This window comes from Phoxinus phoxinus, assembly GCF_949152265.1.
Source record: "Phoxinus phoxinus genome assembly, chromosome: 18".
In the NCBI taxonomy this organism is placed as follows: domain Eukaryota; kingdom Metazoa; phylum Chordata; class Actinopteri; order Cypriniformes; family Leuciscidae; genus Phoxinus; species Phoxinus phoxinus.
Window position 1 is genome coordinate 16,954,089 of NC_136893.1, and position 22,157 is coordinate 16,976,245.

General features: G+C 39.5%; 1 protein-coding gene across 7 annotated transcripts; it reads left to right on the forward strand.

The window, feature by feature from the left end:
• The first annotated feature begins 503 nt into the window (after positions 1-503).
• Positions 504-20,343, forward strand: LOC306986287 (protein FAM110A). 7 transcript variants are annotated; one of them, XM_079589380.1, is made up of 3 exons: positions 531-644; positions 2,232-2,332; positions 16,864-20,343. In XM_079589380.1, the coding sequence occupies exon 3, from the start codon at positions 17,371-17,373 to the stop codon at positions 18,694-18,696; it is 1,326 nt and encodes a 441-aa protein (XP_079445506.1). In that variant the 5' UTR covers positions 531-644; positions 2,232-2,332; positions 16,864-17,370; the 3' UTR covers positions 18,697-20,343. The 7 variants fall into 7 exon arrangements, with proteins under 7 accessions (XP_079445505.1, XP_079445506.1, XP_079445510.1 ...); XM_079589381.1 differs by lacking the exon at positions 531-644 and adding an exon at positions 1,087-1,104; XM_079589383.1 differs by lacking the exons at positions 531-644; positions 2,232-2,332 and adding exons at positions 7,214-7,228; positions 11,298-11,481.
• Positions 20,344-22,157: the final 1,814 nt, after the last annotated feature.

The following is a 22,157-nucleotide window of genomic DNA, read 5'->3' on the forward strand; positions in this document are numbered from 1 at the left end:
GCATACAACATTACCCACAAATCACTTTGGAAAAAGGTTACATTTATAAGTTACGACAGAATTGAAGTATGAATGTGAGCAAAGTATATGACAGAATTAAACCAAACTATTCGAGGTATATAATATTGTTTTTTTTACCCTGCTTTATCATCAGTTACTGTGAGTTTTGAATCGAGGCCAACAATTACGTAATAAGTAACACACTCATTGAGGGCGGTTACCTTGGAAACTATCCTGCGTTTTCTAAACTGGGAAGCGACCAATGGCGGGATTCGGCTCAAACTATTATTTGCAGGATTGGGGGTGTTCAAACGGTGTGCAGACATCACGACCCGCTTTCTTTTCCTGCTTTTTAAAAATGTATTTTATATTGTAAGAACATGTTAAGTAAAAATAAACACATATTTGTGTGGTAAATTAAAGTATATGTTACCGCTGACGTTCTGTTGTTCAACCACAATGATTTTGCACCCTCATATTTTATGGTTTGATAATGGTACATTCCCCGCAGAAATTCAATTCGCTATCAGTGTTGCTGCTCTCACTTTTTGTCTCAAAGACATTTCAGCTATTAACTAAATTCATACGCTACAATCCTGTTCGTTTGATGTCTACTTTGGAAACGCTGCAGTGCCGCTTCTGAGGTGAGTGAAAAATAAGTAAAGGAATGAATTAATGAATTATACACAAGAAGACTGAATGTCAATGTATGCTAGTCAAATGACGATTGCGTAGCCTGCCCTATGGGATTTTGAAATAAAAAATGAAGCAAACTAATGCTGAAAGGACATTCTAACTGTTTAATTAGGTTTAGTGGATTTTTCACATAATGTTGACAAATTATTAAACGCACAGTTTATTGTTTAAAATTATTATTATTAAAATATTATTGAGCACATTCAGTTTAAGCAAATGTTACTAATTCTTATTTCAGTGAATGGTATCAGGATATTTGTTTTGAATCGGTTGTTTGAATCGGTTCACAATGGTCTGATGATTCGTTCAATGATTCGTTTCATTCATTCTTTTTCAGCGAAGCTTGGGAACAATTTTTGAGAACGTTAACGTTATGCCACTCCGCGATTCCAGGGACCGCGTGATGAAGTAAATAAAATAATCCCTGAATCTTTTGCTTAAAAATTAACTGTTCGAATGAACCGATTCGCGGCCCTTTATTGCAGGATGTCAGTGTTGCAGCCGAACTAGGCTTTGAAAATTAATGTGTAGTCTTGTGAAAAGTAGAGCCCAAGGGCGAGTCCTGGGGTGAAGGTTTACCACACAAATTCTCCGTGAGTGATTTAACCTTGACTGCAGCACTGCTCATTGAAGTGACAGGTGCTTCCTATCTGTGTCACGTCAGTGTTTCTTTTGCACTATTTTTGTATTTAAATGACGGCTGTGAGTGGATCGAGCATATTTTGTTAATAAGGAAACTTGACTACTAGATTGTGATAGGCCTTGTTTGGAAAAAATTATTTGTGTGTCTGTGTGTTTTAGTCACCAAGCCAAGTGAAACAGATCATATAAGATAGGGCCTAATAATTTAAGAAGACAGATTGGCATTGTTTTGTTTTAATGTACACACACTTTATAAAGTTCAGACCTGAGTCCACTGCAAAGGAAATTGAAAGGGGATTAGTTAAGGCTTTGTTATTCCCTGTTAGTTGATAGCCTGGGCGTTATCATTTTGTGTCTGTCTAAATACTGAATTTCATCATGTTGAAGTAAGTATAGGCTATAAAAAAAAACATGAACAGGTATTCATGTCTGTGTATTATTAGGTCCTTTTTGCCCCTCTTTATTACAAATTTTTTTTTTAGATGTTATTCTACATTAGAAAGACGTCATTTCCGTCATCAGTATAGTCCGCAATTTTTTGTGCATAGTTCATATGCAAGTGATTTGAGCGCTCACTAGGCAGTGAGCATGCAGTGAATGCATATATTTTTGAAGGGCATGTGCGCTCAGGTGTGCGCTAGAAGCAGCGTAATGCGGAAGTAAATCCAGGCCTAAGAACGAAGTATTTGGATGGAAACCCTCAGCACCCCATATGTGGCAAAAGATTGTCCACTCTTTAGTTCAGTTTTAGTGCTGATGTGATGTCAGTTCTGAAATCACCCTCCATAGTGTTGTTGGGAAATGTGGGATCTGTCAGGATGTCATAACGCAGTCTTCATAGATGACTTCATGGTCTCCTCTATCTCTTCTGCTTGTGCTTTGTGAATTTCCAGGATGACTGCTGCTCCGTGCCGCAAGTCAAATTCCAATTTAGAAATTTAGTCAGCGGTGAGTGGAGGTCTATCAGCGGCAGAGATAGAGTGAGGGGAGGGAGGTAGGTAAAGTTTAGTATGCATGTAGTCTGTGTATTCTCTGTCTCTTCTGGAGCAAAGTCTGTTTTTCTCCAAAACACACACACACACACACACACACACACACACCCTCAACCACAGACTAGCCACTAGGTCCTAAGCCAGTTAGTTTGCAAACCATGTGAAGAACCACAGTCTCTCTCTCAGTGATTGTTGACAGTCTGACTGCCTCAAGGCTCCAGTGAATATAAAATGATCATATGCTCAGCAGAGTTGAGAGGATTAGAGAGAGTATCCTGAGACATGTTGGGTCCTCAGAGTGATCTCATCAAATTTCCTAAAACCATAAAATATTTCTGATAGTTTGAAAGAAACGTAAAGCGTAGCTTCAGTTTTGGCACGTTAGTCAAGCCCGCATCAGCTGACTCTCAGCTGATCCACGTCTACCTATAGGAATACGACGCCTATCACTGTATACATGCGTATAAGCTCCTTCAGTATTATCAGCAGCTATCGTGTTTCTCAGGAGCTCATTACCCTCCTCCATCCCCAGCTCCTCCTCTCGTCCAGTCAGGATTTGGCATTCTGATTACCCCTGAATCAGACTAAAACTCTCTAATCATGTTGTAGATTAAAATTCATTAATGATATCTGCAATACATTCATGTTGGTTCTGTTCTGTTTACTCTAAGGGGGGTTATTGCTGCTCTCCCTGCTCTTATGCTAGTCTGCATGGATGCGCAGGGAGTTCTCGCCAAGAACAGAACCATACCGCCAATCCTAACTGTATGCTAATTGTCAATCGTATTTGACGATAGTGGTCCTGACAGAATTGAATCTTGGTGATTTCTTTTGGAAAATTGTTTAAATTGATGAATATGTTAAATAAGTGTCACTCAGTTTCTCAATAGTTGATGTGTTGTTAACAGCATAAACACACAATAGCCACAGCAGAATATGATGCTGACTGTGACGCTGTTCCTTTTCAACCACATAATGTTTTATTTGAAAGGCTAGATTTTTTTTGGCATTCACAATTACACATGAGGTTTTTGTATAATACTGCCAAATATAAAGTTAAAATTACCCTTTTAATTCTCAACTCATTTTATGGGCTTATCTTGAACCAATGTCCCTATTTTTTCCCCTCTCCAATAAGCAAAACATGGTTTTTGAAACTTATAGTCTGACTGGTGGCTAGGTTTAAAACTTATTGTCTGGCCATAAGAAGCTGAAGCTTTTCTCTCATATTCTTTTTGACCACAACCCCTATACGTTTATTATGGACTTCAGAAATGGTTACTAATAGAAATCAACAAATATTTGTAGCCTATATTTTAACTGCTAGTGTAAACCTAAATAGTGTCTATTGTTGACTTTTATAATTAAGTGTTTCAAACTGCAAATCAGTTTTGATAAAGAGCATCTGCTAAATTAATAAATGTAAATATTTTATTTTATTCAGAGAAAAACGTCCTGACAGACACACAGTATGAGCTTTGAAATATAAAATTCTGGCACGCTCAACAAATTTGATCAACCATACAAACAGTTAAAAAAAAGTCTGTTATTTTTTATCTCTGGATGATGCTTTTGACCCATAAGAAGTTTGCCACATCAACCGCCCACATGCGTTTACTAAATACAGCTTCCTCAAGTTTGGACTTCAGAACGTGACCAAGCTTTTCCCTTTTCCTCACACACTCTTCTAAATCACCAGTTTTTTTTCTCTCTGAGGAATGCGAGTTGGCTCTTTCCAGCCTCTCCCTAGAAAACTGCCCTCCCAAGATAAACAGCGCTAGTCCAGCCAGCCCTCCGCCCTTCCCAGGGTGCTTTGTTTTCCCTCCAGCACGAGAGAGTGGATCTCCCCTGTGTGGCACTGTGACTGAGAGTTCACTAACCCCTGATCTCCCTCTCTCTATGCATTGATTGGTTCAGGTGGTCTTGTTTTTGTGTAACCTCTCCAAATCTATGGTATTGACTTGGTTGGCGTCTATAACAAACAGTTTAACCTTTTTTCAGTGAGTGAAGCATGTGCTAATTCAGACAACCCTTTCAATGCCGCCCACTTATAACCAGGCCTGCACAGAATTCAGCAGAAAACTCTCCATATTTCTGCATGATTAGATATTCTATGGTTTCCATTCTGCAGAATTTCATGCAAAAAATGGCTCCGATTCCGCCAGGACCTGTTTTTAATGCCGCTTTTGAATTCAGAGGGAATTGGACTGGTATCTGTCTCTATTGATAAAGAATGTAACCCACATGCAAATTTGAACCGCTTATTCAAATGCAGCTAAGTATGTAAACCAGTTTTTTTTATGGTAGGTGACCTCACTTTGGTTTTATTGAGTCAATTTCAATTTCATCACTGTTTGATTAATCCGTTTATCAGGCATGTTTATGTGCACATGTGCGTGTTCACAGAGGGGTATGTGTATTTGTGACGATTTAGCGGTGTGTGAAAGCCCGTTTGGACATGTCTGTGTGCAATATGAGTTGTAAAAGGAGATGTTCGTATTTGACCCTGTGTGTGTGTGTGTGTGTGTGTGTGTGTGTGTCGCTCCGAGCCTACAGCGTGGTCTGTGATCTTCAGAATGAAAGATGGGCAGGAGTAGTAATCCTGCACTGCTTCCTAATCCTCTCTTTCAAAGACACTGGCATTCTTCAGCAGCTCAGACGAGCACCCAAACAGATCAGTGCTGACAGCATTACCAGTGTGGCACACAGGGCAGCCAGGCTCTTAAACATTAGCGTTGATCCTGCAGCATTGCTGTAAACACTTCAGGAACTTGGGCAGGGGATGAAGTTACGATGTAAAGGTGAAAGATCAGAGGTCTTCATATCTGCATGGAGTTTGAAGATATATATATATATATATATATATATATATAGAAGTAGAAAAAGAAATCTGATGGCAGACATAAGAACTCAATGGTCATTTTCTCTTGTTAATGAAAGCTGCATTCAAAAAAATTATTACATAACATGATTAACTAGTGTCAACAAATCAAAAGTAGTTTGAGTTAAAAGTAGTAGTTAGAGGTGTTTTAATTCATGTTAATGTGGAGGACTCTGAATACCATTTATACATATATACCCTATGTTTAAAAGAAATTGAATTGGAGTGTTAATTAAAACGCAGTTCGCTGTGTTTTAGTGCATTTGTTTTTTTTATCAATTTATTTTAATTTTGTCTAGTTTATGTATTTTGTTGATGATAACAGACACTGAAACTAGGACTGCAGAATCCGATATATTACAAACTGTAAACAAAACCGGACGAGCGCTTGCTTACCATTTTGAATATCAATCATGCTGATCACTTTCTTAATTCCAGACGGCTAATGTAATGATAATATTCGCGAATTCAAATGCTCAGGTAAGGTGACTTAAAATGATGTTCTATATGTTGTAATGGCAGGGCAAGTGTTGCAACAAAAATCCTTGTTGCTTATCGTCGTCTTTATCACTATCACTGATTTCAGTGAATCTAATCATTGTTTATAGACAGTAAAATGTTGCAACACCTTTAGTTTTAGCCTGCTTTATTTTCACAAGCCAGGGGTGCACATCTGTGTCGCAAATGTGACATGCAACTCAATGTGCAGAAACGCTTCAGGTACCTGTATAGATGGTGTTTTCACACATCGTCAGATTTAGCCTATCTATTAAATTATGCACAACAATTAATCGTCATTCTGTCATTAACACCCCTGTATTTCAGACTTTTGGTAGCATCTGCTCGATTCACTTCCCTCAAAACAGACAGAGCGCCGGCCATTCCCATAGAGATCTGTTACCATCGCCACAGGCACACATTCTGTGGGTATTGTGTTTACGGTGGGACTCAGGTATGCCCCCCATGGCATGAAAGTGTTGGTTTCAAAGGCAGCCAAATGGAGAGGAATGGGGTAAGAGTCCACACCTGGACTTGACTGAATGAATAGAGCCAGAGAGGAGGAGCTGCTATGGTCAGACTTGTTTATTTGTTGTGCATCTGGATGGCAGATGTTATCTGTTTTCAGGAGAGCATTCACCTTCACACAATGGTGGTCTGCCAAACCAAACTCCATTCAACCACTCCTTAAATAATCCGGTTAATCACACTTAAAAATGGAGAGGTGGAGTCTCCAAAGTGGAACTTTCTTTCTTCTCTGTCCTTCTGAGTTGGATACAGTCCACTCCCTGCTCTTACGGGATTGTACGGGATGAACTTGTTTTTTGAGGGCGATGCTCAACCCAGACTCATATTCTGAGAGCCGAGAAACCACAACTTATTTTTAGCAGTCTGCTTTCAAGAACAGAAACAGCCATAGATGATTCTCTTTCTCGGGTAATTCCTCCGAGACCTTCCTGAAATTGTCCAACCGAATGATGGGATATCCTTATGGCCACCACTGCTTTTCTTTCTTTTTTCTGGAGCAATCTGTTTACTTTGATGAAGCCGACAGACACTCTTATATCACTTCCTCTCGTAGTCTAGGTGGAATGTGGGAAAAGATTATTAAGAAGTGTTTTGGGAAATGACTGCCACAAATATCCTGGAGGTGAACTCCAATGGGAAACCACTCGAGTTGAGACCAAGAATAGGCAAAGGATTTGTGGTGGAAATATGGTGGAAGCATGTACTGAGGTCTGAGGTGCATGAATGAATTCACTTGGTCATGTGTCCGTAGGGAAGTGTCGCGCTTCCTGCTTGTACTTCTCCAGCCCTGCTCTGTCTGAAAGAGTTGGCTGGGAGGAGCTATCTAGGAAAGGGGGAGGAGGAGAAGTATTTGAGTTGCCATCTCAGTCGCGCTCACACACACACTCACACACACATTCACTGGAGCGCTGCTGACTCTCTGCTGAGCTCCGTTCTTCAAAAGGGTCTACAGCTCGAGAGCTTCGTGTACTCTCGGAAAACACTTGTCCTGGTAAGTTAAGCAACCAGTTACAGAGATGGTACACTAATCTATTTACTAGTGGACTTGTCAAATTCTTTCTGAAGTTAGTTTGTGTTGACTGTGAGATATCTGTTGAACTCTGGCTTTGTATTAGTTATTTTTTTAATCTCTTTGTCTTCTTAAGATTTTATTATCATCAATTGTATCGGCAATGACAGTGAAACTCGCGTATAAGACTTTTCCTCTCATTTCAGCATTATTAATGAAGGATGTGAGTCTCTAATGAGTCTAATTTGAGCGTGTTGGGACTGGACTGATTACCTAGTGCGTAATGGTTGTTTATATGGGATCTGTAAGAATTGTGTGAGTGTATAGGTGATTGAGTTCAGGTTTTAAGCAAATAAAGTACAGATAAACTCCAGGTATTTTCCCATCTCATTAGGGCTTTTATTATATTAGTTAATACAGTGAATGATTGCCGCTTTGAGCTCAGTTGTTAGATTGAGTTGGTTTTTGGGCGCTAAATGTTGTTTTGTGACATTGTTAGGAATACACCAAAATATATTGGATGATAATAAAAGCTTAACTATTTATTTATTTATTTCTACTTTGTACTATTTTTCCTAAATAAAAATATAAATAAATGCATTGTAATTAATACACGTGAATGTAGGAATAATTATAACTGTATAAAATGTTTTAACATTATTATCAATACAAATATTTTCACTTATGGCCATTAACCATTAAATGGCAGATATTAAAAGTCTGAACTACTTTGTTTAAAAAAAATATATAAATATATATATTTGTTTTAAATGCTGCAAGTAGGCATCACAGCCATTGGCATTTTTATGTACAGTATAAAAAATGGACATTCGTTTTGAGGTTTTCTAAAGATTACATTTAACAATGTTATTAAATTATAAGTGATTTTAAAGATTAACTTTAAGTGAGCTTTAGATGAAAGCAAAAGCTGTCTAAATGTAAAAATAGAGGAAAGGAGCATGCTAAATTAACAATCCAACATTGAACAACAACGTGATCCGATATATTGTGCATCCAAGATGGATGGTGTCAAAACAATAGTGACTGTGAAATGAGGAACTGAGTGCGTGTCTGTGTAACAACAACTTTGAGGTATTTCTGTGTCATAATTGTCTGCATAATCAAGGAGGAAAATATCTATATCTATCTTTCTCCCTCTCTGAGATCCATTAACATTCCTGGCTTGGTTATTGGTCAAACTGGGTTAATAGGTGACCTCTGCTTATGTATGTTTAGAGGCTGTGTTTGTGTTGTGCTCTAGTTTTTGTAAACATAGTTACTAGTTGTTTGTTGTTCTTTTGTTTTGGTGTGTGTGTGTGTGTGTGTGTGTGTGTGTGTGTGTGTGAGAGAGAGAGAGAGAGACTGTGGGAAAGCGGAATTGGTAGCTGCGGTGGAAGAAGGTAAAAACAACACTCTGGGCTGAGGCTTAAACCATCTCATCTTTGTGATTACACACTGTGTCCACACGTATATGCTTTTGTGTGTCTGTTTCTCTGTTAGCAGACACCTAGGCTGTAATTCTGTGCAGATGTGAGTGTGTATGTTTAGTGAGTGACATATCTCTGCATTACTTTGGCAGGCCACAGGGTCAGGGTCCATTTAAAGGACCTGAGATCATGGATTCCTGAGATGAGTCTGACATGGACAAGGTTGCCATGGTTGTAATTAGGTGATGATCAGGCCATTTTGCTTGATCGGTATGACGGCAAGTTGGGTCTCTCTTTTCACCCCTGACAGTGTTGTGAGGATGTTGCCAAGGCAATTGAACAGTACTGGAATACGAGTTAAAAGTGTCCTCTGATGCCACAATGTCCTTCCTTAAATGTGCAGCTGGTACTGCAGAGCTTCATCCGGGGGAAACGGTCAATCACTAATAATCGTGTAAGTGACAGATCACCCAGGCCTCTGGGGTCAGATACATCTGTGCTGCCTGCGTTTAACCCCGATCTGAAAACTCCAGTGATCTGATTTGATCTAATCTGGTTTTCTTTGATTTTAAGTTTTAAAGTGATGGACGAAGGGAAATCTGGAGAACTTATGGTAACAGTGAGGCTGGCCCATGACGGACAGATGGACTTTTTGCTCTCATCTGATTATCTTATTATAGTCAACATGAGAGATGGAGGAATAGACCGATCACATTCTCTTCTTGTTTCCTTTCTAACACGCCTCTGTGACACATAACCATTATTATGTTATCCTACTTTTGTACGTTTTTCTACTAATGATAAATTGGTATTAAGCCAATTAATCATTTTAACTTAAAGGGATAGTTCTCCCAAAAAATGAACATTTTGTCTTCATTTACTCAAGTTGTTTCAAACCTGTATGAGTTTCTTTCTTCTGTTGAACACAAAAGAAGATATTTTAAAGAATATTGGTAATGAAAGTATGAAAAGGTTGACTGTAGCCATTGTAGGAAAGAAAATACAATAGAAGTCAATGGGGAGCATCAACTGTCTGGTTACTACTAACATTCTTCAAAATGTCTTTTTTTTTTCTTTTCTTTTTTTAACAGAATCTCAAGTTAGGTTTGTAACAAAATTAGGGTGAGCAAATGATGATTTTTAGAAGAACTATCCCTTTACTAACCTTATGTTCGTCCGTTTTAAGATTTCAGGATTTGTCCTGGATTATTTATACCCTTTTTGGCATAAAATCTACATCCCCAAAATGATATAAATACTATAGAAAAGAAATACAAGGTGTATAAAGATATATAAAATAAACAAAGTATTTGATTTTTCATCATAAATAAAATAATTAATAAATGAAATAATATTAGGGCTGCATCAATTAATTGTTAATAAAATAATGTGTTTTTCTTTTATTATAACTTTTAATATGGTGATTTTTAAACTGCTTTTTTGCTTCAGATCTGCTGACAAACCTTTTTTTTTTTTTTACAACGCAAGACTTAAAAAAAAAATCACAATGTATAACAGCCTACATGGACACTTTCACTATATTTGTTGTCAACCTTCAATTTGCACAATTGTTGGACACTGGAATAGCATGTTTTTGTAAATTTGTAAATGTAATTATCTGATTAACCAAAGAAATACTTGACAGATTAATTGATTACCAAAATAATAGTTAGGTACAGCCCTATATATTATTTACATTTGTATATTAATTATAAATAATTCTAAAAATGCTATAATCATTATTTTAAAACAACAGAAGTCTGTTATGCCCCCATTTAGTTGGGTAAACTGTGAGTGTAAGAAATGGCACTAAGGGCACTTGTATTTACATCTCTTTAGGGATCCACATGTTGGCTGTAATAATAAATGGGAGATGAATGATGATATTATCCTGAGGGCTCATTCAGACATTCAATGTTAGCTGTATCCTGGTCTAGCTGTGGGACGTTTAGTACAATACCAGGCTCTGTCTAATGATGTTGTGTTGAGAGGTCATCCTTGCCTGCTGTGGACGGAGGGGAAACAGCTGGGCTGTGCTTTGCCACACATTGAGAAGAGCAGGTTTTTTTAAAACTCTTTATAACCGGCTGTTCCCTCGCCGATAGAGCTTTGTGGTGGTTATGGATGGAGGCAGTGTGAAAGGTTATCAGGCTGAAGGCTTGAATCCTCTGGGGCGTCTTTATCGCGGACGCTGAGGTGAGTTGAGTGAGAGGTGTGACTCTGTCAGTGCAGTAAAAGCCGTCTGGGAAAACCCTTGGGAATGATGCTAGTTAGCTTGTACTTACACCTAACACCTACAGTGTAGTGCAAGAGGTCAAATCTTTAAGTGAACAGTCCCACAAATGAGGTTCATCTGTCGGCCACATCCAAACAAAGCTGTTATGCTGAAACAAGCCGTTATCAATAAATCAATTGAGATCTGTCACATAAAAGCACTAGAAATATATAACTCCTTGTTGCTGAATAGGAGGGCTCGTCCAAAATTCATCTTATCTGGCTCTCCTTATCTGCAGAGGTGTTATTTGCCTCACCGTGACTCTTTCTACACAGGGTTGTGATGGTCTCCGCCCCAGTTGGATTTACACATTCCTTCTCTCTTTTCCAACTTCCTCCCGTGTCAGCAGGATGGCTCATGTTGCCCGTTTGGAGGGATTCCTGAATTCCGTCATCACTCATAGTGACGTCAGATCTCCTGCGCCCAATCCTTGCTCAATATCCGAGAAACTTCCTGGAATATTGACATGTTAAATCAATGATGAAAAGCATGTAGTGTCAGCCTGTGAGGAACAGGAACGTAACATTGCACAGGTGACTCAGCCTCAGAGTGAATCCCTTCGGGCTGCTAGGAGCAGGAAATGTTGGTTTTGATCTGTTTAGAGCTGTCAGCACCACCATGTCTATTTTTCCCTTCCATAGCAAAGCACAGTAACATTACATTTAGTTTTGGGTTATTATTTGGTCTCTATGATCCACCCAGTGACAAAAGTGTGAGAATTGATAATGAATTAATCAGAATTCAATACAAGGAATATATTTTGAGTCCTTCATTAAAAACATTCTAGTTTTTAAAGCATATTTTGCTTTTAAAAGGGTTCAAAACCCTTAAACTTAAGGTACATTTTGGCACATGTGCTATGAACATGATGGCTCAAATCGTGCAGTTTGTTGAGGAAAAAATGTGACCTCATGTTTCTAGCTAAATTTGTCCTATTTTCTACCTGGAAGATGATAAAACGTGAATCTTTAAAAACAGAAACGTAGAGATTGAGTCAGTAATCTACTTACAGTAGCAACCCCCCAGAACACCCTAGCATCCACATAGCAATGGACTGAAGAAATATTTGAACACCATAGCAACACCTTGACATTGTGATGATGAGCTGTTCTTTGGCAAGCACCACTCAAGTTATCTTTAGACAACTTAATTTCTTTGGTCTTTTTGTATTACATAACTTTTGAATATGAAAGACTTCTCCTTTAAAATATAACTAACTATTTATTAACTATCACACTCTTTATCTGTTTTTGAGATATCTATCCTGACCCACATCTCTACCTCCCTTTCTCTCTTCATTTTCTATTCCTTGTTCTTTTTATTTCCCCCTCTCACGTGTATCTCTCATGTTGGGCCTGTTGTCGCAGCAGTAATTGATAGATATCCTTAAAGTAGCAGATCCCTTTCAGTCACGCAGAATTCCCCTCTAATTACATTGTGGAGTTTCTTTCAGCCAAAATTAGTGAGGTAATTTTGTACTTTGTCCCTACAGCTGTAGACTGCCGCTCCAATGGTTTTTAGGAATAGCTTATTTGCATCACATTTTCCTCCATGTAGTGTACTGTCATTGAATCATTAAACACTAATAAAATGAACATTGGAAATTATACATCCATTCGAGTTTAAAAACAAAACACCCACAGAAACATCACTGTTAGATGCCGTGCTCAAGCCGTTAGCAAACATTTTCCATTCACGTTTTTGCAGCCCAACCAACAGTCCAGTACACCACTAAACACTGTGGGGAACATTACATCAGCTCTCAGAAATCAAGACCAAGATCTTTATTTTGTGCCCAGAAAGGTTTGCTTTGGAGATGCCTGTGCGTTTCTGTGGTTGTGGCAGTCTGCCGTGGGTGTGTGTGGCTCTAAGTGTGTGTATTCCTGGCTCTCCCCACGTCCTCCTCAGTGTTCCGGGTCCAGTTGGCTCAGCGCTGAAATGCTTCTGTTGTCTCAATCAGTTCACACCACGCTTGTGCCCAAAGCTGTGGGCTGTTCGTGCCACCCTCGCTGCTGTGGCCCTCACATTCCACCGCGTGTCTCCTTCTGTTAGGGGATATTATTTTACAGGAGAAGTAAACACTTTAATGGTTTTTTTGGGATCACTGTGTGCTGTAAGATGAACGTGATTTTCACTCCTGTTGGACAGTGTATATCATTGCTGTAAACAGTGGTTCTCAGCTGTCAGGTTGCAACCCAAATTTGGGAACCAAGTTCTGCTTATTACAGTCTAATTACAGCTTATTACTCATTCAAAGATCAGGTTAAGTCATTAGGTACAATATCGGTGCCCATATTATCGGCCCAACACTCTTGATATAATAACACTGCTGAATATAATCTTTAGCAAATCTCAGAATAAATATAATTTTTTCATAAAAGTTCATATAATATGATGCCTGAATTTATCTGTAGCATTTAAATAGACACAATAGAATAGACTTTTAATATCGCCAAATTAAATGTTATCATGTTATATTATTATATATAAAAAAAAAAAAAAAATAAAAAAAAATATATATATATATATATATATATATATATATATAATTTTTTTTATTTTTTTTATTTTAAATTAGCTAATTGTAAACCGAAACAAGTATACTAGCTTACTACATAAAAATGTCATGTTGGCACATTATTTGAGCGGACTTTGCTTTTCCGATGAGCATGAGTGGTACATTAGTGCAGCGTTCTCGTGGTCCGTGAGCAACTGAGCGGAGCGCACGTGCATAGTGAGAAATATTGAGAAGAGCGTCACACAGTGACAACGGCTAGAGTGAGAGTGAAACTTTCTGGCCAAAAAACAAAAATGGCGTTTTCGGCGGGTGAAATTTCTGTGCATCCCTACTAGTGGTCTATGGTCCCTGTATGTTGGTGTCTGGTAAAGGCCAGTGTAGCTCTGGTGAATACAAAGATGTGGAGGGGAAGGAATGATGATCCATTTTGGCTTTTGGACACTAGAGCTGCCTCACCCCTAGCAGCATAGCAGGATCCTGAGCAACTGTGCTTTCTATTAAAAGCTTGCCCGTTGAGAGACAGCTGTCTGTGTGTGTTTGTGTGTGTGTGTAGATCATCATCTAAATGCACCACAGAATTTGACCTGGATAAGCATTTATTCCATTACTCTGTCCGTAAGCCTCTTATAAGACACAATAACAGATAGATAGAAGCATGCCAAGCATGTTTCAATGGTTCTGTTTCCATAGTAATGGAAACACCACAACACTAGACATTTCTCAATGCCAGTGCTAACCTACTTTTAACTTACCTGTCACTCTGCTGTTTCAGTCTCGTAGCCACATATGAGATGGAGTCACATATCTGAATGATTCAAAAACCAGAAAGGAATCATTAGTAGGAACAGTTATAGTGTTAAATCTTGTATCCAAAGCAAATCACCCTTCAGGATAATTTTGACGGAGGCTTCTTCACAAAATTTAGTTCAGGAAATGTAGGACCAGCACTGTTATTATTATTTTTATTTTTTTACCTATAGCCAAATTGCAGTAAACGGTCAAACTACTTGTGCTACAAACCTGTGTGTTTAGAATTAGAACAATACATCAAAACAATTTGGTAGGAAATACTAGTTTGCAATATAAAACAAAAAATAATTTGACGCGAATGACACCGAAAGCCAGACAAACAAATATGTATGTTTGATTTGAAGCAGCACCGAGCCGAATAATCGGTATAAAAGTAAAGCAAGAGTGATTTGTATTTTGAATCTACAAAGGCCGTGCCCTTACAAATACTGTAGCTGTGCCCACTCTTACAATAAAAATAAGATGCATGCATTCAAATTGCACAATTTTGGCAAAACCTTTTTATTATATTAGTGTTATAATAGCATTTTACATGCCATTATGTAAAAATACATATATTTAGCCTACATGACATGTTTCTACTTCAATTCTTTTTTGGAGTATAAACATTTAAACGGAGGCTGTCATAACCTGTTCCTCCACATTTAATGAATATATATATAGTGCATGTGTTTATCGTAATGTACCTCTGTAGAGTTGTTTTTTAAACTAACAAGTTAATGGTTATTGAACGACTTCACTTGAACTGAGGCGGCAACAGTGATCTGTCATGCCACATCTAAAAGTGGCAAGATATTGTTTCATATTACATTAAAACAAAGCACAAAGCTTATTGTGAATTAATGGATGGGAGGCATGCTGCTAATAATGTTTAGTTCATGCATCAACTGAAAACAGCATAAACTAAAGGATAGATTCTTGGGATTTAAGAATCTATATTGGTTCATCAAAATGAGAATTTGAGGAAAAAAATCGAGTAATACAATATTTTTAACCCAGCCCAAATAATTATCATAACATTTAAGTTAAATGAATCACCACTTGAAACCTGTTTTACTTGCATAATGTGAGAAAAACAGGATATTTAAAGAGGAAAAATATAGAGCATGAATTAATTTGAAACAATAGCTATATGTGATTATCCATTAGCCTGTGTAGCCTAAGTGACGCCAGAATAAAAGGAAAGTCATTTCAAAGGAAGAGCAAGCTACTACATTTTGACATACAAAGCCACACAATTAGAAGAACATGCACTGATAAAATGTTCACAATAATACCAGGAACATGCATTCAAAAAGGAAATGAGGTCAACTTTGATTTCATGTTGGAAATAATAATTGCAGTGTAAGCCAATGAGCTCATTTAAGCAATTGAGGCTATTTATTGTTCAGTCTTTTGGGCGAATGTCAGTAAGGTTATTAACAGTTTTCTCTAAAGGCGTTTCACACTGTTCTGTAATTAGAGTTTAAGACTATATTTAGGTTTAAAGTGAACTGTTGCTTGGTAAGAGAATATGTCTATCTTTCTATTGTACCGAGTCTTTTCTATCTTATTAGTGGAAGATAGGGAGGGGGAGTGTAACGAGGATGAGGGCCCAGACACAAAGTCATGCTATAAAAAGATTAATTAAAAATGTGTATTTGACTATAATGATGATGATGATGGCGAGAAATGGCAAGGAACAAGCCTCTCAGCGCTCTTGATGATGTAATCCAAACCTTTAATGCAGTAACAAAAAGGAGAACGTGGAAGGGAAAAATGGCCTTCACTCCCCTGACACTGAGGATCAAGAGAATATGAAAGCATTATAAGTTGTGAAGACAGAGAGAGAGAGAGTGAGAGAAGTGTCTACATTTGAGCCAGAGCCAATTTGAAAGCAACTCTCTTGTCTGTGTATAGTCTGACAGTAAGACGGTTTTACTACATTATATGAAACTAGCTTGTCTGAGTCAAGCTGTGTGGATGCTCATGAGTGTTTCAGACAGATTTAAATAAGTCTTGGCTGAGATCTAGTCTGAGACCAGAATATAAAACATGATAATCTGCCTATAATGTACTCAAAAGACACTACACAAAGGGCCTTTGTGCGCTTATGAACACTGAACAAGTGGAAAGCAGGACATTTAAATATTTTCATAAAACGCTACTGTTTAATATAATTGAATGTAAAAGATTGCAGCTGTTCTTTAGCTCTGCTCTGCTCTTTTCTTTTTTGTTTCTTTTCAAAGAATCACATTTGAATGAAAATTCAGTAGGAGTGTTTGTTGTGAGTGGGGGGAAGGGTGCAATTGGTCAGAGTTTCTACCCTCGGCCAATCGGAGATCATCTGCTGGCTTACTCCTTTCTCCTCCTCTTGTGCTTGCAACACTATTCTCTTTCCTGATTGGCTGCTCACACATGCAGCATCTGGAGGATTTAAGAGTGTAGTGGGAGGGGCCAGACAGTGCATTAAAACCAAACGTCTGCCCCCATTCGCTCTAGAGTACTCCAGTATCTGTTATGTGTGGAGCAGAGGGAGTGAAAGGAGGTCCTCTCTTTGCCTATACCCATGTCTGACAGCATCTCTCTCTCTCTTTCCTTCCTCCAGGAAAACAGTGCAGGATTACAAGAAAAAGAGTTTCAAGTTTTCAAGGAGTGTTTTACAAGTCTGAAACATCTGGAGATTGAAAGGAAAGGACTGAGCCACCGTGCTTCACCAGAACTATTCTGCTAACCTTTCAGCTGCGAAGAGCTCACTTCAGGATCTGCCCGTCCTGGTGGGTCACTCAGCCGGACTGATGTGGAATGCGACCCTTTATGACCCCATCCCATGGGCCTCTATTCAATGAGCCGGACTCGGGAGAGAGCAGATAATAGAGGCAAGAGGCCGGCACACAAAAAGAGTGAAGTAACAGCAGCAGGAGTGTTCAGACTGGTAAGAAAGTTAAAGGGGTCATTGAAGGTGGGAAAAAAGAGCTTAAAATACAAAGAAGAAGGAATAAAGAGACCAGTGACTACAAAAGTCTTTCTTGGAACTGCAAGACATTCTTGATCGCAAAGAAAACTTTGACCCTTCGTCATTTCACCTCTTAAATTAATCCCTCTGCTACCCATCATGCCAGTGGAGACCCTCCGTCCTACAGATGGCCGTCTTACTGGGGGTCCCTTCACCTCTGCCATGCCTTTCCGTATCCTCAATAAAGGCCCCGGCTACTTCCGCAGAGCGCCCGAGACAGGAACACGGAAGCTGAGTGCAGTTGAGCGCCTGGAAGCGGACAAGGCCAAGTACGTGAAGAGTCAGCAAGTAGCACTCACTAGACAAGAACCTGTAAAACCCCCAATCATCCGCAAACCACTGTTATCACCAAGCATAATGATGCAATGCAGAATAAACACTCCACCAGCGAGGAAGATTACCCGGCGGCTACTTGAGGCAGAGAAAGGACCGGACCATTGCATGAGCAGAGGGCCACAACTCAACCTGGAAGTACTGAATAATCTAATCAATGTCTGCGATGGGCCGCTTGCATCCTCCCCTACCCCTTCCTCTCCTTCTCCCTCAGGCTCCTCTCCCTCTTCTGGGGGTCACAGTGTTGGTAGTGGACAATCTGCAGAACCTCAGCACTATACCAACTTCAAAGCACACCTTGCCTCAACGCCCAACTCCTCTCGCACCTCCTCTCCTCTTAACAATCAATCCTCACCTGCAGAACCCAGCCGAAGGCCGCCTCCGGTCCCAGCCAGAGCTCCCAGATTGGTACCACAAGGTAGTTACGGACCGCCCAACTCTGTAACTGTGCGGCGGGTGGATGTGCGGCCGCAGGCCGAGAGCAGAAAACCTAAAAGATTGCCTCTACAACCAAAACCTAGACAAACCCAACCACAGATAGCCCAGCCACAGGCGCCTCCCACACCTCCTGCTCAGCTGCAACCTTCGGCAGCACACCCTCCATCCCCCTTCATACCCACCAGCCCGCTGTTTCTGCGACCTGGCATTCTACCCCCGGCCTCCCCCGCTTTCACCCGCCTTTCTTCAGCCAGCTCTCGAGGGTCACGTCCAGGTTCAAGCCGGAAGCACCCCACCCTCCATCGGTCCAAGTCAGACTTGAGCGACCGCTACTCTCGGGCCACAGCTGACCTGGAGCGTTTCTTCAACTACTGTGGGCTGGACCCAGGTGAGGTGGAAGGAATGGGTGGCGTGGAGCGTTTCGCCCGGGCCAATTCGGACATTGTTTCAGTCTCCAAGCTCCGCAGCGTCAGTACTTCTAGCTCAGAGTGCAGGGATGGTGGGGAAGGACGGCAAGGGGAAGAGGAAGATGACGATGGGCCCATCAAGCCCAGTGAGCGGGTTCCTTACGGCATCTCAGTCATCGAGAGGAATGCACGCGTCATTAAGTGGCTCTACGGTATCCGACAAGCACGGGACATCTCTAATGTCTAGAAGCTTCTCTCTGGCTGTCTACCAACCCAGGAGTACCAGACATAGACAATATAAATGGAACAGAGACTTGTTATAGCATCCAGTTGATGTCTATCACACACACCTAATATTTATTACGTTCTTGTTTGAAGGCTGTTTGTATTTGCCTTACTAAAAGGATAATGTTCATGATGTTTGTTGCATAGAATTTACATGGACATCCTGTTGTTTTTCGAGCGTCTGATGTTCTGCAAGAATGACGTACCTCCAAATGCGGAATACTACAGACTCCCAGCACTGTGACTTTACATACATTTTGATTTAAGCAATAAGGCTAATGCTAAAGGCACTAAAAGTGATTGAATGGATGTTGATTTTGATGAAGAAGGTAGCAGTCGATCTGCTGTGCTGGTGCTGTTCAGGTACAAAGTCTTTATTAAACAGCAGTACTGTGGGACCCGTGGCCTAAGCTAACGGTTGTGTTAGCCATTGTGTTTATAGTATTGGAAATGAAGCAGGTACTTTCTAGTTTTAGAAATCTTTGTATCGGTTGAAGAATTGAAGAATGATTGAAGTTATTTAGGATGCTTGTGTTTATGAGGTCATCATTTGGTGTCGATTGTAGTAAGACCTCAGGGATATGTTTAATAAACCACACCTAGAACAGACACTGCAAAGTCCTACCAGTACACGCATATAGAAACCGAGATGCACACAAACCCCTGCTCGCTGTTCACACACTTTTGCTCCATAGGTGTCAAATTCACAAGTGCGTCAGATGTTTGGTGTAGATGTTTTTGAAGGCAAGACTACGATACTGTGAAGAATTCAGAGCTTCCACAGAGGCACTGCTCCTCTGCAAACATGGCTGATAGACTGTTATTGTTGAATATAAATTTAGACATTCAAAATATAAGCATGTGAGAGCCTCTTGTCAGCATGCACATGTGGGTGTTCAGCTGTATTATGTGGCAAAGCACAGTTGCACGATGTGCACTCAAACATGCATTCCAAAACATGGACATACATTCCATTCAGCTTAATGTTTATGTATGATTTGTGTGGGTTTTGTTTGTTTGTGACTGTCCCTTCTGCCTGTTTCTATGTTTTGGAGAGGTTATGTTATAGGCAGTTGTGTAAGACAGGTAAAGTGTGAGAGCTGACAGAACTGAGAGAGAGTGTTTGGTTCAATACTCTCAGGGGAATCAAAGATGTTAACTCTGTTAACAGTGTTTTTGCATTTTAAAGTAAAAAGAAAAGCCTTACAACTTATTTTGATGGAATTTGATTGAATATGTGCACATAGACAAGTCATGAGGCCACACAAATGTTTACTTTTGGTTGACAGTTTTTAAGAGAAAGTTTTGCTTTATTAAAAGCATAATAATCAAGATTATTTTTTTCATTGAATTGTGCAATCTAAATATAGCCATAAATGCATGAAAAGGTAATGCAAAGCATTTTAATACATTAAAATACATTGCTCTGCAGCACATTCAGAAATAATACACACAAAGGTACAGACCCTCAAACAGTTCAGCACAGTAGTTATTAAAGTTGGAGGGTAACTTTGGTGGATCTGCTCGTTCTCTGAAGTTTACAGTTGACTCGGAAAGAGTCGAATGCAAAACCGGTCTTTTGAAGATGTCAATAAAGAGATGATGTTTTTTGAAAACAAGCTGTGATTTCCTTACTTTCTGTATGATTCATGTGTGTAGTTTAAAACTTAATCTAGATATTCTACTAGAAAGGACATTTTAATCCAGGGTGCAGCACTTTTAAAAGCTACTTTACATGAAGAACCAGTTGAAGACGTCATTCTGAGTATGTTTACTCTGTCCCTTGAGACAAAGCTTTGAATATAAAGATGGTATATACAGTCCAAAACAACACTGGATCCCATTGTATGGACGAATAAAATAAAATAAATGTCTTTTGTGTTCCAAAGAAGAAAGAGACGACATGAGGGTGAGCTCTTCAAGGCTGATGTCTCTGCTTTCAAATGCATTATATATTGTAAAATATTGTGCCCTGGGGTCGAGTCTGAGGCTGTGTCCCAGAAGCAGCCTGTTGCCCCAGTCACCTGTGAATTATGTCTAACCTTGAGCAGACATGCAAAGAATTACGGCCATGGAGAGGGGGATGTGACCATGTAAGAAGACGAAGAGGGCAGAGGTGTGATTAACAGCATCTTCTGCAGGCCAATTAGTTTTTATTGAAGAACCTCCCATTTTAATCCAGGAAAATGAAACTGGTGGAAGAAGGAATAAGATTTATGGTAATGCGGTTCCCTAGTGAGGTGGTTTGAGGTGATGTGTATTTATCTCTGTGCCGTAAACTCATGTAGACAGATGAGAGTGCGAGTGAACTAGAGACGCTAAGGGAGGAGTACACTCATACAGTATTTACTGACACACCAGCTGCTTCATTCAGAAACACACAAAGTACAGTAAACACTTCTGCACCTGCGAGCCTCGGGCATTACATTTTAATTTTCACTTCTGGATAATGACGGAAAAAAATTGTTTAGTTATTGTTTCATAAGCATTTCTTGGTGTAACTGACTGTATTATGCACTAGTAAGCAGTTCACGTGTTCATTATAGTCCCCTGCTTTCATTATATTGCAGTGAGTTTACACATTACAGCAATTAGATTGGTGTGTGCAGTATTTTTTGGGGGTATGCATGCACCAGTGAGGCTGTAAATAATGGAATTACATTTTATTCAGGGTCTTTTTAAATCAAAGATGAAAAATGTGAATTACTTTGAATCTATATAAAACACATTATAGAACAATAGTCTCAGTTTCATTTTGAACAATGTTGATTAAATTTCACTGTAGCTTTATAGGCTTATTTTTTTGTTGTTGACTGGCTTTACTTATGCTTATGTTGTTTGTGCTGGTGTAAAGAACTCTTCATTTTACTTTGTAGTTCATTGGTTGTCACCGCTATTGAAGTTTATGTGTTGCTTCTACTTAAAAAGGTGTTTTTTGTATTTCACTACATACGAATTATTATTATTATTTACAGTGGGCATGTGGTGTGTGTTGATGTAAACCACAAAGCACAGCAGCCGCAATGTGTGTCACTGCCTGACCCGTGGGCTCACTCACAGGCGGTCGGGAGGGGGGATGTGGTCGTAAGCTGATTAGATGCACAGGGCAGATGGGTCTGTAAGTGTGTACGAAACTGGATGTGATGTGCGTTGAGTATTGGTGAGTCTCATCTCACTAGCCTCAATTGCAATGAGCTGAAGCCACTTAACCCTCACTACTCATCTGCTTAGAAACCAGACTGTCAGCAGCTGAATTTAAGGAGATAAGCTGTACAGATCTATGTCAGTTATGGCTTGTCCTAAGCATCAGAATATATTGCTGGTGGGAATGAACTTTGACCTATTAAGCATCTGCTTTAGCAGAGAGGAGTTTAGTAAAGTCCCTTTCAAGCAAAGTCAGTTCACTCAGACACGTTTTGCATC

What these genes read in the sequence shown, in the direction of transcription:
- LOC306986287 (XM_079589379.1), top strand. Translation starts at nt 17,371, where the DNA reads ATGCCAGTGGAGACCCTCCGTCCTACAGATGGCCGTCTTACTGGGGGT.